Source organism: Copadichromis virginalis, linkage group LG3 (genome assembly GCF_057382275.1).
Source record: "Copadichromis virginalis isolate Kocher_CV1m ecotype Utaka linkage group LG3, C_Virginalis_male_GT1.1, whole genome shotgun sequence".
Lineage (NCBI taxonomy): Eukaryota > Metazoa > Chordata > Actinopteri > Cichliformes > Cichlidae > Copadichromis > Copadichromis virginalis.
The window spans coordinates 52,576,366-52,597,588 of NC_140620.1; the positions used below are offsets into that span (position 1 = coordinate 52,576,366).

Consider the following 21,223-nt stretch of genomic DNA (forward strand, 5'->3'; position numbering starts at 1 on the left):
GACCAGGTACAGTATGTTTAATTTAATCCTTCCGTATGCACTGAAGCTCCAGTGGGTCATTAAGAAGTCTGAAATTAAAATCAAGAAAAGTACATTCCCCAGAAATCTGTTGCGGTGTGTTTAAGACTGCGGGAATAAAATCAAATCTTTTTTAAACAATAAAGCAGCCTCTCACATGTGTAAAGGTATTTCTTGTTGCTTAGTTTTCATCTGAAGATTGAAAACGAGCACTAAAGTTTGGTTTTCTCTATAGAAGCTGGTCAGAACAGCAAGTTGGCGGCGGCAGAGCCGATCTCACAGACCCAGATCCAGCATTTGTAAACACGTGCTGGTCGTAGCACTTAGCACAAACATTCGCTATGTCGATGTTTGTTTCTTGACATGGAAGTGAAAACGAGAGACACGGCAGAGAGTTTCTCTCTCTCTCTCTCTCTCTCTCTCTCAGCATGTAATGAAAGCAAAGCACTGTGGATGAGCTAGAACGCAGCGAATCAGGGTCGACCTCGTTCATGTTCACTTGTGAATGAGTTAGCCTTTATCACAAGGAGACAGATAATGTCACGCAGTCGCATTCATGTAGCATTTTCCCATCCTACTGACCGGTCAAAGCTCTTTAGACTCTAAATCACATTTTAACCACGTGTTTATAAACTGCTTTATGCTCTGCAGTTCAAACATTCAAACATCTGCCTCATTGATGGCTGATTTAGAATCACCAGTAAACCTAACAAGCACGTCTTTGGACTGTGGGAGGAAGCCCGAGTACCCAAACCCACACAGGCACAGGGACAATGTGCAGACTCCACATGCTATCATAGTTCTCCTCAACCTGTCAGGTTGTTTTATTATGTGTAAACAGTCAAGAGTAGGTCTGCACAATAAATCGAAAACTTATTGTCATCGCAATATCAGCCTGCGCGATGGGCCCATCGCAAAAGACGACGTAAACTGCGATAATTGGGTACCTTAAAATGTTTACACACGTGCTTTAAAGAATTTACCAATCAAAGAAACCCCTTTACACATTTGACCAGTCGAATAGAGCCCTTCAAGGCATTAACCAATCAAATGGATTAGAGGCCCGCCTCCTACGCAGGTGGGGAGCGAACAACGCTGCAGCAACGAGTCAGAGTTGTAAAGGCTGAGGGCGAGACGCGTGACGAGAACGCTACTGAACTCGTGCCTAAAAAAAAAAAATAGTACCTCACTTATTTGGAGGTACTTTGGATTTGATAAAGACGACGTTCTCCAAACACAGGTGCTCTGCAAAACTTGCCGAACACTCGTGGCAACCACCAGAGGAAACACGACTAATCTCCACCATCATCTTCAAATACAACCACAGAGAACTGTTTGAAGAGTTCCAGAAAGACAGGGCTAGCCAAACAAAGGTTGCTAATGTTAAGACAAAGAGCGCAGCAGTCCAACAGCCGTCTCTGTATCCGAGTTTTTCAAGTGGAACAACTTATGAGAAAACGTCGAAGCGGTACAAAGAAATAACAGAGGCCATTACACATTTTTTGACAAAGACATGATGCCTATAAATACAGTTAGCAGAGAGGGCTTCACCAGTCTGATACATAAAGTGGACCAGAGATACCGCATCCCCTCACGAAACTACTTTTCCCATGTCGCCATTCCACAAATATACGAAACATGCCGCAGGACCGTCACGTTTGAACTGAGCCAAGCTGAAAACTACGCAAGCACTACAGTGAAGTTTCCTCTCCAGTTTTGACTTACATCATAACTGCTTGGTGAGTGGTAAAATGATGAACAACTGCACTGAGATAATTTGCAGTATAATCTAAGTTATGTTTATTTAAAACTAATTCTAGAGACCGGGAAGGATGTCTTTCAGAATTTTCTTATGTGGGCAATGTTTCAATGTTAAAGTGCACTTTGTTGTTACACTGCTAATACAGCAGCTTTCATTAAATAAAACTGTGCAGTAAAACGGAAATTATGTATTTGGTTTTTTTTTTTTTTTTTTTGCTATTTATTTTATCGCAAGTCATATCGTTATCGCAGTATTGATCACAGTTATCGCACATCACAGGTTTTCCTAATATCGTGCAGCCCTAGTCAAGAGTAACAATAGGTGTAGAAGCCACACTTAGAATTGCACAGGGTAAGCTGGGAGCCGGCACATGTTCCTTACTTAATCCAGATAACTCACCCCAAAGTCCTCTTGTAGAAAACAATGCGAGGTTTATTAATCCACTTTCTTCTTTACAAAACAAATCCAGTGCTCAGACTTACTCAGAAGTTTGCATAAAGTCCAAACTGATCAGGAAACCATAATGCTTCACTCTCCAGCTCACACACAAAGTGTTCGGTGCTGCTGTGTGTTGCAGTAGCCCTGCAAGGGCACACGTGTAATTCTACATGTATTCCAAATACTGTACATGAAGCTGACATCGCACAGGAGACCATAACAGAATGTAGTATGGCATCAGTGTGACGCTACAAAGTCAGTTATCCAGAGAGTCACAAATCAAAGTGACCTCTTTGAATTCTTTCTTGCGTGTGACCAACGACACAGTGTTAACTGAGATGATTGTATCTGCTTAGTTTTTCTGGAAACGCTCGAGTAAGAATTATCGTTGGTCTTATTAATTAATTAATTAGTGATTAGAGTTAATTGGATTTAAAAATATTTAGTGTGTAGTTTGATCGCACAGATGGCGGGCTGGCTTTGTTAAGACTTGATGCTCAGATGCTACTTGATGCTACCTCGGGCTGTGGGTGGACAATAAACTGGACTGGTCATGCAACACAGAGCACCTGTATAAAAAAGCCCAAAGCCGACTGTACTTCCTCAGGAGGCTGAGGTCTTTTAACATCTGCAGGAAGCTCCTGAGGATGTGTTACCAGTCGGTGGTTGCTGGAGTACTTTTCTATGCTGTGGTGTGCTGGAGGAGCAGCACAGCAAAGAAGGACTCATCCAGGCTGGAGAAACTGATCAGGAGGGCTAGCTCTGTGGTCGGCATGAAGCTGGACACTCTGGTGACAGTGGCAGAGAAAAGGACATTAAAGAAACTGATGGACATTATGGACAATGCCAGACATCCTCTGCACACGGCCATTAACAACCAGAAGAGTCTGTTCAGTGACAGGTTGCTTCTCCCAAAGACAAGAACTAACAGACTTAAAAACTCCTTTGTCCCACACGCCATCAGACTGTTTAACTCCTCTCTGGAGGGGAGAGGGAGGGGAAACAGGAGGACAAAGGAGGGAACAACTAAGCTGTAGTGCCTCTTCACCTCACTGTACAATACCTTTTGTGCAATACTTTGTAAATAGTCAACGGTGCAATAGACTCAATACTTGAAATGTGCAATTCACTTGTATTTTTATTTTTATTCCTATTTATTCTATTTATCCCCTTCGTATATTTTATTTATATTGTCTCCGTATTTATATATATGTGTGTGTGTATAACTCTGTAACTTCTGTCGGTGCTGTGCTTTTTTGGAAATCGAATTTCCCAGAGGAACCCACCCGAGGGATTAATAAAGTTCTATCTTATCTCTTATTGGGTGGATGCCGTAGGCATCCACACTATTGAGATCCTGTTTCTCTTTATTCTTTATCCTTTATTATTCTAGTTGCTCCGTTTCTTTGCCGCTTAACTACTCCCTCAGTTTTCAGCCGATTTTTACCATTCAAACTCTAAACTGTTCTGCTATTTCTGCTTTCGACTGCTATATCTTTTGGTACTTATTACTATTATACTTTTTAAAATATTACACTTTTTTCCTTTAATTTGTCCCATTGAAATGAATGGGAAACTTCTACAATTCTGCTAAAACTTGCTTGTCTTTGAAACTTAACTACTTCCTCATACTTTCACCTAGAAACTCCATTCAAACTTTAAAACGTTCTCAGATGATTGGGCTATTCCTGTGTGATTCAGCTTTTTCATATCTGTTACCGTTTTCATGTAATGACTCTTTAAGTTTTCAGTTACAACTTTGTGATTTTTCAGAAAATACATGTGTTGCTATGGTTGCTATGCAATTAACTCCCACTGCACACTCGTCCGTTCTGAATTTTCTCTTCATGTCTGAACAACTCCTTGCTACTCGCTCAATTTCCACTCAACTTCCACAAATTATACATCAAAACGTAGGTATTTTTGCTGGCTTTAAGACAGTGTCACTATAATTATTGTGAGAGTTACGTTTTTTTCACAATTTGCCTCGAAGTGACACATGGTCTAAAAACTCCCCATTCAAAGTCTATGGGGAGGTTGTGAAACTCAGAGCTGAAATACTGAAACTGAAGGCATTTTCAAATCGTCATATCTCCTTAACGAAGCAAAGTTAAGACATGAGGCTTGTCCCTGTATATCTTCAGACACTCCTGACACTCACAATTCAAGAATTATTTTCTCACCTATTACCGTTCTGAGATGAGTTAGACTTGTTTGAGGGGTGGAAATCTGTCCTCCTCTCATTTTTCAAATTCCGAAAATGAAGCCGTTTCTTCTCTCGTCATATCTCCGCGACGGAGATACAAAGAGCTATGTAAATCGCAGTCAAAGTACACCAAAGTCCGCTGATTCACCCAGTGCAAGAATTATGCTTCTATCCCACCTAGTTTTTGAGTTACACGACGTTTTGTAACTCCAAAAAACGGCGTTTTTCGCGTCTCACCGCGATCTAATTCTGACTCCTCATCACCCTTTTTTTCAAAGCGCCCGCCCCCTTAGAGGTGGCGCGATTGGTAATGACACCGCTCTTCAGACCAGAGGTCGTGGGTTCGATTCCACCTTGGCCCACATGTTTTTTTTTTAACTACAAATTTATACACTATCACAGACCGGTAATTCATATTGATAATTTATTACAATTCTGCAAAGTTTAATGATTTTAGCAGCTTTTCTAATATGGACCTCAGATTCTGGTTAACAGTCTATGGCAGAAATACATACAAGTACACAGCCTGATGAAGCAGACAGAAGCAGTACCTCTGATTGGTTCTGCAGTTTCACCTCTTATCAGCACAAATCTCACCCTCTTCTGCTGTTTTCACCTCTTTTCTGCTAATTTGAGCTTCTGTTCCACAGTGCACTCAGCCTCTTCTGCTGTTTTCATTAGAATTTTAAGCTTTTCCACCTTTTTTCAGTTACGTGAGAACCAGTTTGGCTCAATGAGTAGCTGAAAAATATCAGCCTCTTCTGCTGTTTTAGCAGGATTTCAGAGTTCAGCTTTTTCACTTGTTTTAAGCACAAATTTCAGTTTCTTTACCTCATTTCACAACAAAGTTCTTCCTCTTCACCTCTTTTCTGCTAATTTGAGCTGCTGCTCCACAGTGCACATTTTCCCTCTCATCATATCTTTGCTTGTGACCAGAACTCATTTGGCTCAGAGGGTAGGGCATCTGTCGTGAGACCCGGTGGCAGAGGTTCGAATCCTACCTGTGACAGCTGCTACACATGTTCACTGCTTGCATGCGCTCTGCTTTCTTGACACTCTCCAGTGTGTCATTACACATACAGCCATCTTCAGCAAGCACTTCTGCTTCTACACTTCTTTTCAACTCGGCTTTTTGCTTCTTTACCTCTTTTCAGCAGAAATTATTCCTCTTCACCTCTTTTCTGCTAATTAGAGCTCCTGCTCCACAGTGCACTTAGCCTCTTCTGCTGTTTTCATTAGAATTTTAAGCTTTTCCACCTTTTTTCAGTTACGTGAGAACCAGTTTGGCTCAGTGAGTAGCTGAAAAATATCAGCCTCTACTACTGTTTTAGCAGGATTTCAGAGTTCAGCTTTTTCACTTGTTTTAAGCACAAATTTCAGTTTCTTTACCTCATTTCACAACAAAGTTCTTCCTCTTCACCTCTTTTCTGCTAATTTGAGCTTCTGCTCCACAGTGCACATTTTCTCTCTCATCATATATTTGCTTGAGACCAGAACTCATTTGGCTCAGAGGGTAGGGCAGCTGCCGTGAGACCCGGGGGCAGAGTTTCGAATCCTACCTGTGACAGTTGCTACACATGTTCCCTGCTTGCATGCGCTCTGCTTTCTTGACACTCTCCAGTGTGTCATTACACATACAGCCATCTTCAGCAAGCACTTCTACACCTCTTTTCAACTCATCTTTTTGCTTCTTTACCTCTTTTCAGCAGAACTTCTTCTGATTCACCTCTTTTCTGCTAAATGTTTAGCCTTTTCACCTCTTATTAGCACAATACTAAGCAGCTTCTGCTAATTTCACCAGAATTGTCAGTCTCTCCACCTCTTCTTTGTAAGAATCAGTTTGGTCCAGTAAGGTGAGACGCCGCCTATAGATCAGAAAGGCCAGGTTCGAATCTCGCTCAGGGCAATGTTTTTTGTTTTTTCAACTTTTTCTGCTTTTTTCAGCAGAAATCTTCAGCGTAAGGCATCCACACAGCATTTTCGCAGGAAATGCAATTTTTTCTAGTCTTAGATTGTGTTTATTAGTAACAAGCGGAGTGTGTTTGTTTGTCCAATAGGTGGCACTCTCCTCCCTCCCTGCTGTCTCCTGTCAGCCAGCCCCTCTTTCTTGAAATGAGGCGTGTTTGGCCAGAAAGTTTCAGGTCGTTTTTTTTAATATATACACACTTCTTTCTCCCGTGTGTATTTTTATTACCAAGTTTTACATTGCTGTAGATCCTCTTGTCAGTGCACAGAGATGCCTGGATCACCCAGAATTGCTATTCCTGTCAAATCAGTACTGTAGCATTGCTTGACAGACAGCTTCTCTAAGTTTCAAGGCTTCTCCTCCTCTAAGCTGAAATAGCTTCATCAAACGGGCTGCTTCCCCCGGGGAGAAATCACACAAATCAAGATGGAACTTGGCTTTTTTTTTTTTATCGTATCATTGTGTCACCAAGTGCAGCAGATATTCCTGTTTCTGTGTAAAAGTTTTTTTTTTTTTTCTTTCTAGCCTTTTCTTTTGCTCACTTCTCATTTTTCATGACTGTGTTGCAAAGCCCTCTGCTTTCCTCTTTGCTCTATCTTGGTTGAGAAGCTCTCTCTCTAACGCTCTTATTTTTTTCTTGGTTTTTGAGGCATCTTTTGCCTGCATAATCACCAATGGTTTGCTAGCATTTTCATAGCCTGTGCCTCACCACCTGCTGTGACAGCTCCAACTGCGTATGGAAAGGGGAAAGGAAAAAAACAGAAAAAGTTTGGCACTTTCCACTGAGGAAGACAGTTTGCGTTCTAGGAATATAAAGTTAAGTATGCGGCGGTAGCCACGTTAGCAGCTTCTGTGCCTCTCGAGGCGCTGCGGAGGAGGAGAAGCAGCAGCGAAAAGCAAATATCTTGATGGAGGGGCCTTGTTAAAGCATGCCGGCCTGCTGTTGGAGGGGCTGCAAAGGTGCTGGCGTGTCGATGCCGTACACTAGTGGCTTCGCTTCAGCTTTTTTTTGCCAGCCTTTTCTAAAGTTTGAGCTGCAAAGGGATCCCTGCTGGGATTTGCACACTGTCAGAGAAAAGGAAGGAGAAAAGAGATTAAACTCTTATGCACGCGCACCCGGTGTACCCAGCGATTTCCCCTCACAGTGTGACAGATTCAAGAAGAGGCCCTTATTTACCCAGCATCTGAGTAAACACTGTGGTTTTGCCTTCAGGCTACAGTGGCGGGGGGGCTACTGTGGATGTCTTTTGAAAAACAAAAGTGTGATGAGGGCAGAAATAGATCCACGCTGCCGGCGGAGCAGACGATCCGGTGTGGGCCCAGACGTACCCTTAACCCAGCATCACAGATCTTAAAGTTTGTTAGCGAGTTTAGTTCAGAGTTCATCTTCCCCCTCCTGATGTCGGGGAGAGGGAATTACTTTTGATCCAAGTTAAAAAAGTCACGAGTGTTCTTCAGCATCGGCCCAGATTCTGACATTTTTATCCGAAAAGTTCTCAGTTGTAGGTTGAAATGTTGAAGAATTACACTGTGTATGAATGTTTGAAGAAAAAACAGTTTTAACAAACTGTATATATTAAAAAACAAAAGTCAAATGAGAACTTTTCTTCCTCGTACTTGACATTAGTGGTGAGTCGATCACTGGGAGGGATATTCGGCATTTTTCAGATTTGGACAGAGGAGTTTTTGTAGCACCTGGGTTGGTGTTTGGTGCTGGCATGAGCTGTTTGTTTGGTGGAAATGTGTGAAGCAGCATCTGTACAAATTATTCTGGATAGAAGCATATGTTAAAATGTATGTTTATTGACTCAGTCATTGTGGTTTGTTGCAGTTATGCATGTCATTCTCTTGGTCATAACTGGATTCGGTATCAGTTCTAAAAACGTAGCAGTAAATTCTGAGTATACATCAGATCTCCGCCTTTCCTTAGTTACAGTGACCTCCGTTCTCGCCTATGTCAGCTGCTTTGCTGCTATTTTTCACACTTAGACCTCTTGACTGTGTGCCCATTTGAGTGATAAGTGGGGGTGGTTAGACTGAGAAGTGCCATCAGCACCTTAGTTGCTTTTGTCCAAGTCAGAAGAAGGATGAGTGAAAAGGTCACCTTGAGCTGTGAACTTATTAGTGAACATCTGAGTGATTTTTACCAGCGATATCACTATAATCTCATTTCATGAAGTTATCGTGGTTCTGTGAATGTTGCAGGCGCTGGCCTTTAGCACTGAAACATACAGACTATAAATATATTTGCCCCTATTTTATTTTTAGGTGTTTTGGTGATTGTCTATTGTAATATCCCAAAGCTCTTGAAGGCACATTTATATAACTTGTTTTGTTGTGCCAACAGTCCAAAAACTCAAATATATTCCATTAATTATTAACTGAACCGTCTGTTCATATTTGAGAAGCTGGAACGAGTGACATTTTCAGTGTTTCAGCTGGAAAACATGGACTGTAAATGAAAGATGGATGTGGCCCCTGTGACGTCTCCCAGTTTGTGTTTTTGGCCTCAGAGTTAGTCTTTTAGGTGTGGCCGTGCTGGTTTTCAGGAGCAGGAAGTTACCATATTTAGACGAGAGGTTAAAGTTAGCAGCTAATGCTAGCAAATGTGATTAGCAAGATTCATCCATAATTTTAATTGGTGCACTGCAAAGACAGATGTACTCACATTACTCAGAGTATGATTGTGATAGTCCTGACTATACCGTAAAATATTATTTATTGCACCCTTAACGATGCATGTGGACGATTTGACGAGCGGTTCCTCTAACGAGGGAAATCATCCTTCTACACCAAAGATGTAAACATGTTAAGTTCACGGGGGCTGACTGTTTTGGATCCAACCTCATGTGGCCACTAGAGGAACTTAAGTTTTGGCTGACTGCTGTTTTCTTTTTTAGCCCTGGAGGTTGTTGCTTGTTTAGAAAATAAAATAAATGGATTAATTTTCCATCAGTTGACTAATCTTTTTTTATTATTATTCAATAATATGTAATGTAAGTTTGAAAACGGTGCTCGAACACTGTCATTCATTACATTTGTATGAAGATCTTAAAGCAGCTTGAAGCAGCCTTGCTCTTTAATATCCAAACATGGCCTCGTGCATTCAGCTAGTGAAGCTGTAGTAACACAGGAATGAAATGAATCAAACATAATCTTTGCTATTTGTGAAGAGCACATAGCAAATTGGCAAAGCCATTTAATTATGCAAGGATTGTGCACAAAATGCAGAGACTTGCATATTTTCTTAGCTTGTATAGCTTATTTTCCACAGTTGGGCAGCAGCAGTATCCAAACACTGAGAAGCCAGTCAGAGCAGAACATGTTATTCTCCTTCAACGCTTTAATATAGTGCATTTATCCAGCACTGAATTTGTCCCCTCAACCTTTGCAGCAGTTTCATACACACTCACATGTTGCGACGCATATTTCATTTTTGTGAGGGGCGGGAGGAAAAAAAATCCCTTTTGGTTTAATTTGAACCGTCAAAACAGCAGCGGCATCCCTGTGGGAAAGCAGCTCGCTGTGGTCCAAGCCGTGTCTGGCCGGTCTCCCGCTCTCGCCCGTGAACGCTGGTGGGCTTCTGCGTGACTGATTCGCAGCTGGGTGCTGTGACTTCTCTGCCTCAGATGCTCCGGGTCCAGCTGTAGTTTTTATCGCTGGCTTGGGCTGGTGGCTCCACGTGGTCTCCTCTCTCTCATCAATTCTCAGTTAATGCCATTTTGTATTTAAGAGCCCATCTTCATTCGTTCTTGGCAGGTACGCAAGAATCACGGCGCTGCAGACAGAAAAGATGAATGAAATATTTGTGCTGGATTAGTTAGGCTTGGTTTCTGTTCACTTTCCGTCAGCTCAGGCTCACCAGTGCCAGGCAGCACAGATGAACAGCATCTTGCCTGCCATAAGCGATAGTCATTGTTGACACCTTTTTTTGGCACCTTGTAGCTTCAAATCTAAACGATCAGAAAGCTGGCGTGTCAGTGAAAATGACTGCGAAACACTAAATTGTTGCAACCGTCTGCATCCTGTGACTGAACATAGCCACAGACATCATTCATTGTAATTGAACTTGTTGTATTTATCATGTTAAATAAGAAATATTCTGACACTGGGTGACAGTATCTGCTCATTTTAATAACTATGGTTGACACTCTCATTTTTGCTCCTTCATAATCACACTCGGAAGTATTCCCGAGGGTAAGAAAAGGGAATAATTTGGGCAGTAGCTGTCAACCGATAACAGTCAAAGGAGGAGGGTGCAGCTACGTGAGGCGCTGGATTCACAGCTCACTCGCAGGCTCTCCAAAGTTTTTCACGAGAAAATCACCTCTTCGTTACAAACAATTAAACCCTCACCATTCATATTTTCTCCTAATTTGACTAATTTAATTTCTGCCTTCATTAAGTGTCTCAAACGAGCTCCCGTCTATACTTCAAAAGAAGACATTTGAACATTTCCAAACACAGAGCGTCGCGATGGACGGAGTGACTGAGCCTTCATATAAAATTCAGCAAGTGTGACATTAACTGATACACTGAACTCGTTCATGTGTAACTGCTCAAAACCCGAGCGAGGACCGAAGGAGACCTGGGGGGAAAAAGACCTGAATATATTATTGTGGGACTGATGTTGAATATAATCCAAGGAGGCAGTGGAGCTTGTGCTGGGTTTGTTTTGCGTGTTAATAGGCTCTAGAGTTTGTCACTGATGCCGAGGTGTGCAGTTATTGGATGTGTCAGTTTATGGAGCTCTTTTGCTCCCTGACTGCTTACATTTCTGAATATAGGATGCAAATGTAGTTGGATTGGGTTATTATTATTATTATTATTAGCATAGGTAAACATGCTCTGTGTGCACTGTTTATATCCAGCACCTGAGCACATTGTGATGTAAATTGTGCAATTTGTGAACGTAATCCGACCTCAATCCATACCAGGTGTACGTTGGAAGTTTGAGCTAAGGAGCGTCCCGGAGCCACGTACACGTATTACCGTCGTCCCTCGTTTATCGCGGGAGTTCTAAAAATAACCCGCGATTGGTGAAATCCACGAAGTAGCCAGCTTTATTTTTTACAGTTATAAGTGTTTTAAGGCTATAAAACCCCTCACTACACACGTTATACACTTTTCTCAGACAGACATCAATATTTTCACACTTTTCTCTCTTTTTTAAACACTCACACAAGTTCGAACGTTCATAGAAAAATAAGTCCAGTATAGAATAAAACCAAAGATCAAACCGTGTTTTAGGTCCAGAACATGGGAATAGAGCAGCTGCCGGAGAATTCAACATTAATGAATCAAGTTGTAAAGTTGTCAAGGAAGTAGAGGAAGCAAGAAGAGATGAGTTGAGTAAAGTTTGACTTATCTGACTGTTTTTTTTTTTTTGTTTTTTTTTGCTTAATGCACCTTATAATCCGAAAAATACGGTAACTTCTACCTTCCTTTAGCATGTCCAGAAGTCCAACTTTTTGTGTGATGGTTAGCATCTTCCTCTGCCTTTTGGGTGCTACTGCAGGTGCCTTTGACGGTGCAAAACATTTCGTCGACATTGTTGTGTTTGTTGGAGACAAAAAATTACAAACATACAGTACAGCACTTCAGAGTCAGACTGCTAGTGATCAAAGATTTATGTAAATTGACAAGCTGAATGCAATCTGTACTGTACAGGAGACGGGACGGAGGAGATTGATTGACAATGGTCTACAGCCAACCAAAAGCATGCAAAATTGCGCAAAAAAAGTCTGCAAAACAGCGAAGCTGTGCAAGGTGAACGCCCTTATGGCAAGGGACCACTGTATTAGAATCTGACAAGACACTATAGATGTGTAAATGTCTGTACAGGCTAGCAGCTAGCTGAGAAATGAATGCAAAGTCTGCATGTTCTCCAAGGACTTTCTTCCTATATTTACATTTATTGCTCCCACCTCAGACATGTCTGTGGTTTGTAGTGATGCATTTTGGTTCACTTGGTGTTCATTTGGATTTTTCTCTGTTCAAAGAAACCAAATCATGGAGAAAAACTACAAGACTTAGCTAATGCTAACCTACCTCCCAATGCTGTTAATATTATAAAAGCTACCGTGTAAACAGGAGAGAGGTTGTAGCTGGCTTCATGTTCAGTGCAGCTATACTCGGCGCAGTGAAGAAGCTACAAAAAGGTTGCGTAAAGCGGCACACTTCCACCTGCTGGCATACAATGTTAAATAATGCCCCACAACAAAAATCATAGCATGGAAGTTTACACCTGTTATGGGTTATAATATTCTCCATTCCATTGTTTAAGCTGTCTGTGGCTAACACACATGGATTGGCAAATTCATCCAGACTCTCAGAACTGATTTGGTAACTTAGCTGATTATTTAAGTTATTTTATTGGCTCATTTTATAAACTAACCACTGCCAGACTTGTTCAGGGTACCTAACGTACAAGTAGGTAACATTATCTCAATGGTAGTTGCTGCTAACAAATTCATTTTTTATTTAACAGTCACTCGTGTAACGACTGACTTGTCTAAAACAGCAATAATCAACATGCGGGCAGTTAGCCAGTTAGCTGTAATTTAGCTAGAACCCTATATCTGATACATGATAGCGCACTGTCTTCTGCATAGAGCTCAGCCCTGATCTGTGAGGTGCTGAATGCTGATTACAGTTCGCTTAACTGCTGTGGGTATCATTAATTAGTAACAATGGCTCTCTGGATGTTACACAGGGCTCCTTTGTGACACTGAATTGATGACCGAGGAGAATTTGAGCCACCTCTTTTGGCCCGTTTTATTGAAATACATCATCTTTATGTGGCTTCTCAAACAAATGAGCCTCACTGCTTCTCTAAAATGTAAAAGTAAAACTGCAGCCTGGCTTTTTCCCCCTCGGCGATAATTGCCTGTCATTTAGTGGGACATCATATCACAAAGTAACTGGCATCAAAGCAGCAATGTGGAGCTGGAACACACTGACAGCTTCTTGCATCCCCTCTCTCTGCAGGTGGTTTCAGACACACCATGTCTGCCGTCACTCTCAGCCCTGTTTCTTGCTCCTATTAATCACATTTTATGTCTCTCTCTCTCTCACACACACACACACACACACACACACACACACACACACACACACACACACACTAAACACCTGGCTCAGTGATGTAAGACATCCCCTCCAATCAGATTAAATTGGAACTTCTCAATTCCTCTCCTTCTGAAAGCCCTATTTTGGAGCTAATCTCCTGACTCGATATGAATTCATAAACAGCGCGGCGTCAGAATGGCTCACCTTTCAGCGGTGGGGTTGTCTCGGATTAATCCGGCTATTAGCGTGCGAGGTGAGGCTGCGAGAAGCAGCAGTTGAAAAGCACAGATAACATCCAGGTTGAGACTATATTAGTCAGGAGTCATTTGTAACGGACTGAATTGCTCCTTGCGGGATGTGGCTGCTTTTAAAATGATTTTCATGGCGCGCTCTGCAGCAGTATTAGAATTTTATTGTCTGGAATAACAGAGAGGTCACGCAGAGGTGGATTCTCAGAAAAAAAACATCACTTTCTGAGACAAATGACATCCCCTCCCACTACTGCACAAAGATGGCCTGAAATAAGAACTTGGATGTACCTCATTAGTTAATCTCCCAGAAGCATTCACAGTTGAAATTGGCTGGTTTGATGTGAATACAGTGATTAAAAAAGCTAATGGTGTAATTACATGTTTATGTCATGGTTTAACGTACTAGCAATCAGTAATGGTTTAAGTGTCAGCGTTCCTTAGGGCTGTATCCACGTGTACAATAGTGCTGGAAACAGGAAGTCCTTAAATGAGGAATGTCACAAATGAAATGTTCTTGCAGATAAATAAGCGTTAAAAATAAATGTGTGAGGATGGTATTATTAGCATTACCTACATCTCAGTTGTTAGTGCAGTCAGGTTCATGTAGGAATCCTCGGTTTATTTAGAGGAATCACATTTTCCAGAGAGATTTGCAGAGCTATGGGTGGGTGTATGAATCTGCAGAGGTGTGTGGCAGAGTATTTGCGCTCTGCTATGAGAGAGGATGTCGTTCCCATGTTGCCTGCGCTCTGCTTCAGGGAGGCTCTCTCAGCAGCGTCCCTTTGTACTGTAGCTTTGTTCTGACACCTGAATGCACCATTGTGTAATGCAGAGAAGAGTATTTCTCTTAAAGACGTGTCTGAATGTGTCTTCACTCTCTAACGCTGTACACTTTGAAAACTTTGGCTTGAACTTTGCTTCATTTCAAATCAAGATATCTCATATTTTAATTGGTCTGTTTAGCATGTAAGTCCACAGTGCACTGATGCAATTCGATCAATTTGCACTCGTATTACGTGCTGATGTGTTCAGTTGTTGACAAAGACAGATGACAATGACAGAATGGAGTCGTAGTATAAATAAATGGCTATTGATTTTGAAATCCTAGTAAATTAGTTTGTGTGTTTAAAAAAGAATAAAATGAAATAGTCGTGATATTTATTCTACTTTTTAGGCAGGAACCTGATTGAAAGTGGTACCCTGCCCTGCTGAATGTATTGTTAAAGTAAGCACATCTGTATGTAAATGCATTTGAATCTCCAAGTTTAAATCATGTTTCACCTAAGCCTCTTTTATCATGATCAAAAGTGGACCTCTGCTTTTTCACGCTAGTTTTATTTTCTTTCATTCAGTTTCGTTTGGGCCCACGTCCCTCTAGAACAGGGGCGGGGAACTCTAGGCCTCAAGGGCCGGTGTCCTGCAGGTTTTAGAGATCACCCTGGGTGATTAGTTAATTACCAGGCCTCTGGAGAACTTCAAGACATGTCGAGGAGGTAATTTAGCCATATAAATCAGCTGTGTTGGATCAAGGACGCATCTAAAACATGCAGGACACCGGCCCTTGAGGCCTGGAGTTCCCCACCGCTTGTCTAGAAGCTGCCACTTGGCAGCCATCCTGAAATGCCTCCAGACACTCCTTTGGGCTTATTTTGAAGTATTCTTTTAAATGTAACTTTAGTGCTCACAAAAGCAAATACTATAATTGTATGTAGTAACACTGGTCAAATGTAAAACCCTCTAAAAGTGTGCTAATGGAAACACTGGGGAAAACAGTGGTTGGAGACTGAGGTTGAAGTGGTTGCTTCTAAGATGGGGACCTGTCTGCAACCACTCACAGCACACTTCAAAAGGGGCTTTGGTGCATGAGATGACCATAAGAGGGAGCCAGTCTGCAATCAGTGCTCAGTTAGATGGGGGCAAGTTGACAGTTACATGCTAATAACATCAGTCAGACAGGTTGGACATGTGGGGAAGCTAACTGCTATCAAATAGTCATTTCACAGACCTAGAATTGAGTCTAGAGTAGAAATAGCTCTTAACGGAAAAATTTTCCTTTAATAGAAATCTGCATTCAAAGACATTTCTTACAGGATTAGGGTTAATCCGACGCTGTGAAACCAGCCGAGACTGTCTCCATTTCAGTTCTGTTCTCAACCGTGTGTGCTCGCCTATAGACTCACACATCACAGTGTGTTGTGCGAGTCATGTGTGCCCGCATGTTTACTGGCAGATGCCCAGCGAAGCAGCGTGCGACTGTCGATTTGAGAGTTTGGTATTAAAAAGTCGACTGTGTTCTTTGGAACAACCTCAAACTCCCCACATCCAGCGTGGAGACTGAAGAGTCCTCACTAATTGATGCAGTTTCTCCTCTGTGCTCTGGTCTCTAAGCGAAGCTGGAGAGATAAGATGCTTTTTATTCTTTTTTTTTTCATCACTCTTTTCCTCCTCGCCTATTTGACCCATTTTATCAGTGGCAGATAAAACCAAACAAATCAGAGGAGCTGGAGCTTCAAACTTTTTGCCCTTTGGCTGGCGTCTCTGACACTGTCTTTTCTATTTCTTCTTCACTTTGATCTGCCCATTTACCATTTCTACCCTTTCCCCCTGTCTCTTTCTGTCTTTTCAGGTTTGAAGTTCTGATAATCAGTTGGTCACACTGTGCCCACTGTTATAACTGCCTGGCTAATATTGTGTCAGCCCCTCTTTTGATGCCAAAACATCCCCGACCCGTTAAGGCAAGGGTGGGGGAACTCCAGGACTCAAGGGCCAATGCCCTGCAGGTTTCAGAGATCACCCTGGGTCAACACACCTGAATCGAGTGATTAGGCCTCAGACCTCTGGAGAACTTCAAGACATGTTGAGGAGGTAATTTAGCCGTTTAAATTAGCCCTATTGGATCAAGGACACATGTAAAACCTGCAGGACACCGACCCTTGTGGACGTTCCCCCACCCCTACGTTAAGGCATGGGCTCCTCTAGACCCCTGAAGGTTTGCTGTCCTACCTGACACCAAGATGTTAGCAACAGATCCTTTAAGTCCTGTCTAAGTCTTGAGGTGGGACCTCTTTGGATCAGACAGGTTTTTCCAGCTCATCCCAAACATGCTCAATTGGATTGAGATCTGGGAAATTTGGAGGCCAAATCAACACCTCAAAATAATTGTTGTGCTTCTTAAAGCACTCTTAAACCGTTTTTGCTTTATGGTAGAGCACATTATCATATTAAAAGAGGTCACAGCCATCATTGAATACCGTTGCCATGAAAAGGTTACATGGTCTTCAACCATGTACGTACGTGATGTGTGTCAAAGTAGCATCCACACGGATGGCAGGACCCAAAGTTTCAGAGTTCTCACTAATGTTACGCCTGATCGGTGCATGTCAGTTGATGATGTGTTTTGCACTGTAGCGAGCACCATGGACCAATGCTTGACCCCCGTATGGTATCATCAGTTGGCTACAACAATATGAGGTTTCTGTTAGCAGGATGTTTGCTGAAAATCCACTGTTACAGGTTAAGTGCTGGAAAACTCCTCTGTCAAGATGGCTGATAAACAGACTAGATTACTGAATTACCTGTTTAAAACTAGTAACACTATCACCTTTAGGAAGGCTGAGGGCGGCTGGAGATGCAGAGGACTTTGAGTGTTTTACATAAAGTCCAACAGGAGCATCTGTCTTAGGAGTGAGCGGCACTTGTCTAGTCGGAGAACGAATGGAGCTCGTAGAGTTAGATGGGCCGATTCTGCTGAGAAATGTGAAGATCTAAAGACGAGCTGTCACGTACTTCCTGCTTTCCTTCTTCTCATCGACAGCTCACCCTGTGGTGCTTTCTTTTTTCCTCCTCCTACTTCTCAAAGCAAATCACCAGAGAGATCCTCATCAGCAGTTTTGACTTTGACTCACACGCTAGTCCCATGTTCATTTTTCCTCCAGTTTCCAGCCAGTTTTGTTAATACTTTATAGTTAATCTAACTCTTTGGCCTTTTTCATGTAAAGTAGCACACAGCATGTGCTGCTGCATTGGTTCTCATCAGCTGTTCCTGCTGTTTCTATATTTATTATTTATATGACACGATTCTTTAATTTTTACTAGGAAACCAGCCAGATAAACCACATTAAATTTAACAGGTTACATCACTGGAAGACCTAAGAAAGGCTTTCTTTATACCACTTTGTGTTAGCGAATTATTAGCTTCATCGTTTGGCTGATACGGTGGCCGTGAGACGTCAAACAGATAGTTTTGTTTTTTTTTTAAAGCAAAAACCACAACGGAGGTCGCGTAAAACACAATCACAAAAAAAGCTAAAACAATGGAAGTGTTTCTGGGGACACGATAATGTAGTAAGTATTTTTGTAGTCTTTTATTCAACTTCTAATGTGCTTTTTTTGTGCTTTTTTTCTCATTGCTGCTGTTTTTTTTTCCAGTCCATTTGACCTCTCGGGGGCACCGTAGGCTTATCTCTAGGGCTCCACCATATCATGGCGCCTGTGATAATAATACATTTTTATGTATGCATTTGCATTCACTTGTCCACACAACAACTAGACGAGCCCAGGCATGTCTTAAACTGAGAGCTGCGTGGCAGTCTCCAATAATTTGGTAAAAAGGGCACTATTTCAACAACCTCTACCAAAGCGCTGCACTTCATAAAATATGCAGGAAAACTGTTTCTGCTTAGGGTGGAAATAACACACTTAGGCAGAAATGCATCATATATAATAGCAGATCATGATGTGTGTAAACAAATTACTCCACCAAGCGTCGCTGGAGTACTCACTCGTTATGATGGGAAGATCAAACTGTAGATGGAAATTCCTGGTGCGGTTACGTGGTCGAAAAGCCAGGTTTTAAGTAGCTGCTCAAAAAGCTAAGTATACAAGATCCACAATAGAAAATATTTTTAAATTTCAGAATATGTTGTAGGTGCGTTGGAAGAAAAATTCCCCAAAAGGCAATTAAGTGAAACTCCCACAAAATGTCTTGCTTCCTGGTAATAAATTTAGGCCATTATATTCTAATCAGGTACCTGATGAAGGTAAAAAGGACAGAAGTGTTGTAATTTTTTAATAAATGTATTAGCGACAGTGTGTGGGAGTTTCATTTAATTGTTTTGGGGGAGTTTTATTATGTGACAATATTGTGTAGATGGTACAAAAGTTACATTGTTAAGTTACTTTCACTATTGTTGTTAAAGTGTTGCTGATTCTATTCTCACATTAGACTCCTGTTCTGTCTGTCTGTGGATGAAGCTGATTGGAAAATGAGTCGATGTTTTTGCTTTATCAGTTTGAAATACTCTATGGATTAAGCACAATTTCTCTTTGTGTATAAATTATATTCTATAATTGTCCAATAATATTGTAGTTTTCAGAGGGAAAGCTGGTAAACTTAGCAGACTGTCACTGGCTAATATTGTAACTGCAGCTGTCCAACTTTTCTGATATGACATCTGTCCTGTGTCTTTGGGTCTCTGCTTGTACCAGCACCGGTCATATACCTGTGATAATGCGTAGAGTAATCTAGATATTTGCCTTGCACACAGGTACACGCACATGCGCACACATGGCTCTACGTGAAAACATCACATACCACTGAGGTTTTGTACCCATGTAACAGGATGAGAGGATCACATTAGGAGCTTTGCGCCCCCACCCATGGCCTGCTGGCTTGGTCTGATGCCCCCGTTGCAGCTATCTCCAGCTGCTTTACTGCCCTGTGGGGATAAACACTCTCAGGTTCAACCTCTAACAATCTCTTCCCTGCAAAGTGTTTTTGAAATATTTGTGCTTTACCTTTGACCTATAGTAGCTAGCAGGGAGCTTCACACCAGTGCAGTTTTGGCTGTATGATCAAGGCTTTCTCAGTTGCACTTTACAGCTGGCAAAACATAATTTAGTTGACTCCAGCACTGCAGCTCCCAGGGGCCTGGAGCCTGTAACATATACAGCACAGCTAAGTAGCCATAAAGGGATTTGAGGGCTCGAGTTTCTCTCGTATAAACTGTCCAAATAACAGTGAGGAATTCTTTTTATCACTCCTGATGCAGCCAGGACTAAAATACAATGAGGATATAATGAGATGATCATCTGATTACTGATATTTATCACCCCACCTTCATCTTATATATGCACTTAGCTAACAAAACTATAAAACATTTATCCTTTTTTCTTTAGCTCGTTACCTGGAGATGTGTAAAAGGATCTTTGTTTGTGTCTGTTTATTCTTCATGTTTGTGTAGAATATGTGGGGCTGGGATTGAGATTTTTCAGTCCTACATGTAAGAACTGAATTGTTCATTAGGGTCTAGTGCAGTGCTCATGCAGGACTCTTTGACAAACTCACACATCTGTGAGCATCTACAAGTGTAATGAAATCTGACAGAGAACAAGGAAAAGAAGAGCAGGACCTATTTAATTAGCTTCTCTTCCTCTTGCTCAATAATTCTAGGCTTAGTTCAGAAAGTGGACCAGCGCCTCCCGGTGGCCAACGAGTACCTGCTGCTCTCTGGCGGGGCCCGTGAGGGCGTCTTGGACCTCAACCCCGAGGATCTTGGGGACTATGCCAAAGGGGCCGACTTTGACCTGGACTTCACCCTGTTGGTGCCCGCCCTTAAGCTTCACGACCGCAACCAGCCAGTCACTCTGGACATGAGACACTCCCCGCCCTGCCACTCGTGGCTCAGCCTTCGCCTCTGTGACTCCAGCATCCTGTCCCGCTGGAGCATCTGCTGCCAGGAGGAGAATGGGCATCCCACTGAGGAAGAGGAGGAGGAGGAGGAGGAGGAAATGGGTGAGTTGCAAAAAAAAAAAGGATAATCAGAGATGAAACTGGGATGGAGAATTTCCTAGACGGAGAGGAGGACTGTGTGTGAGCTGACTGAATCGAAGTCGTGTCTCTCATAACTTGATGCACGGTGTTGTGATACAATTTTAAATAAACTGAGCGACGTTTACGAGTGTAACACCTTTTTTACTCACGTCTCAGCCTCTCTCATCCTTTAGGTCACAGTTTACACTGTATAGCACAGAGGAAATAAAGGGGAAACACGTAAACAGTGGAAGATCAATTAAATCTATTTAATGAAGTTTACAGCCTTGAGGCCTGCTCCCAATGATGTTGCGACTTATGCACGTCCTGCGGGAGCAGTTTCAGCGGCTGCAGTAGTTTTTAATTTGCCCGCGATTTTTATGTGACAAATGACGCGTTCAGTGGGAACGGGCCATTAGCGTGCCCGGAGTATTTGTCTGAAATTGGCTTCCGTCGGGACCCTGAAACTTTGGCGCCGTAAATATGTGATGTATTGAGTGTCCTACTTTTTTAGTGTGTATAAACAGCCCCACAAGATTACTGTAGCAGGCTGCAGCGTCTCGAGTAAAGTGAACAAGAAGTACAGAAAACGATAACAACGGTCTTCCAGGTCTTGTGGGGTTCTGGCTAAGCACCTGAAATGATGAATGTGAGATCTTCGGGCTCTGTGACTGCACGCTGTGAGATAAATGTATAGAAG

The 21,223-nt window shown here is 42.1% G+C and overlaps 1 protein-coding gene across 2 annotated transcripts in view; it reads left to right on the plus strand.

Annotated features, from left to right (window-relative positions):
* tmem102 (transmembrane protein 102) overlaps positions 1-21,223 on the plus strand; it is a 31,361-nt gene that overhangs the window by 3,728 nt on the left and 6,410 nt on the right. For both annotated transcript variants that reach the window (XM_085451642.1, XM_085451643.1), the window contains exon 3: positions 20,164-20,505. In XM_085451642.1, coding sequence (XP_085307768.1) covers positions 20,164-20,505 — 342 coding nt within the window. The remainder of the gene's footprint in view (positions 1-20,163; positions 20,506-21,223) is intronic.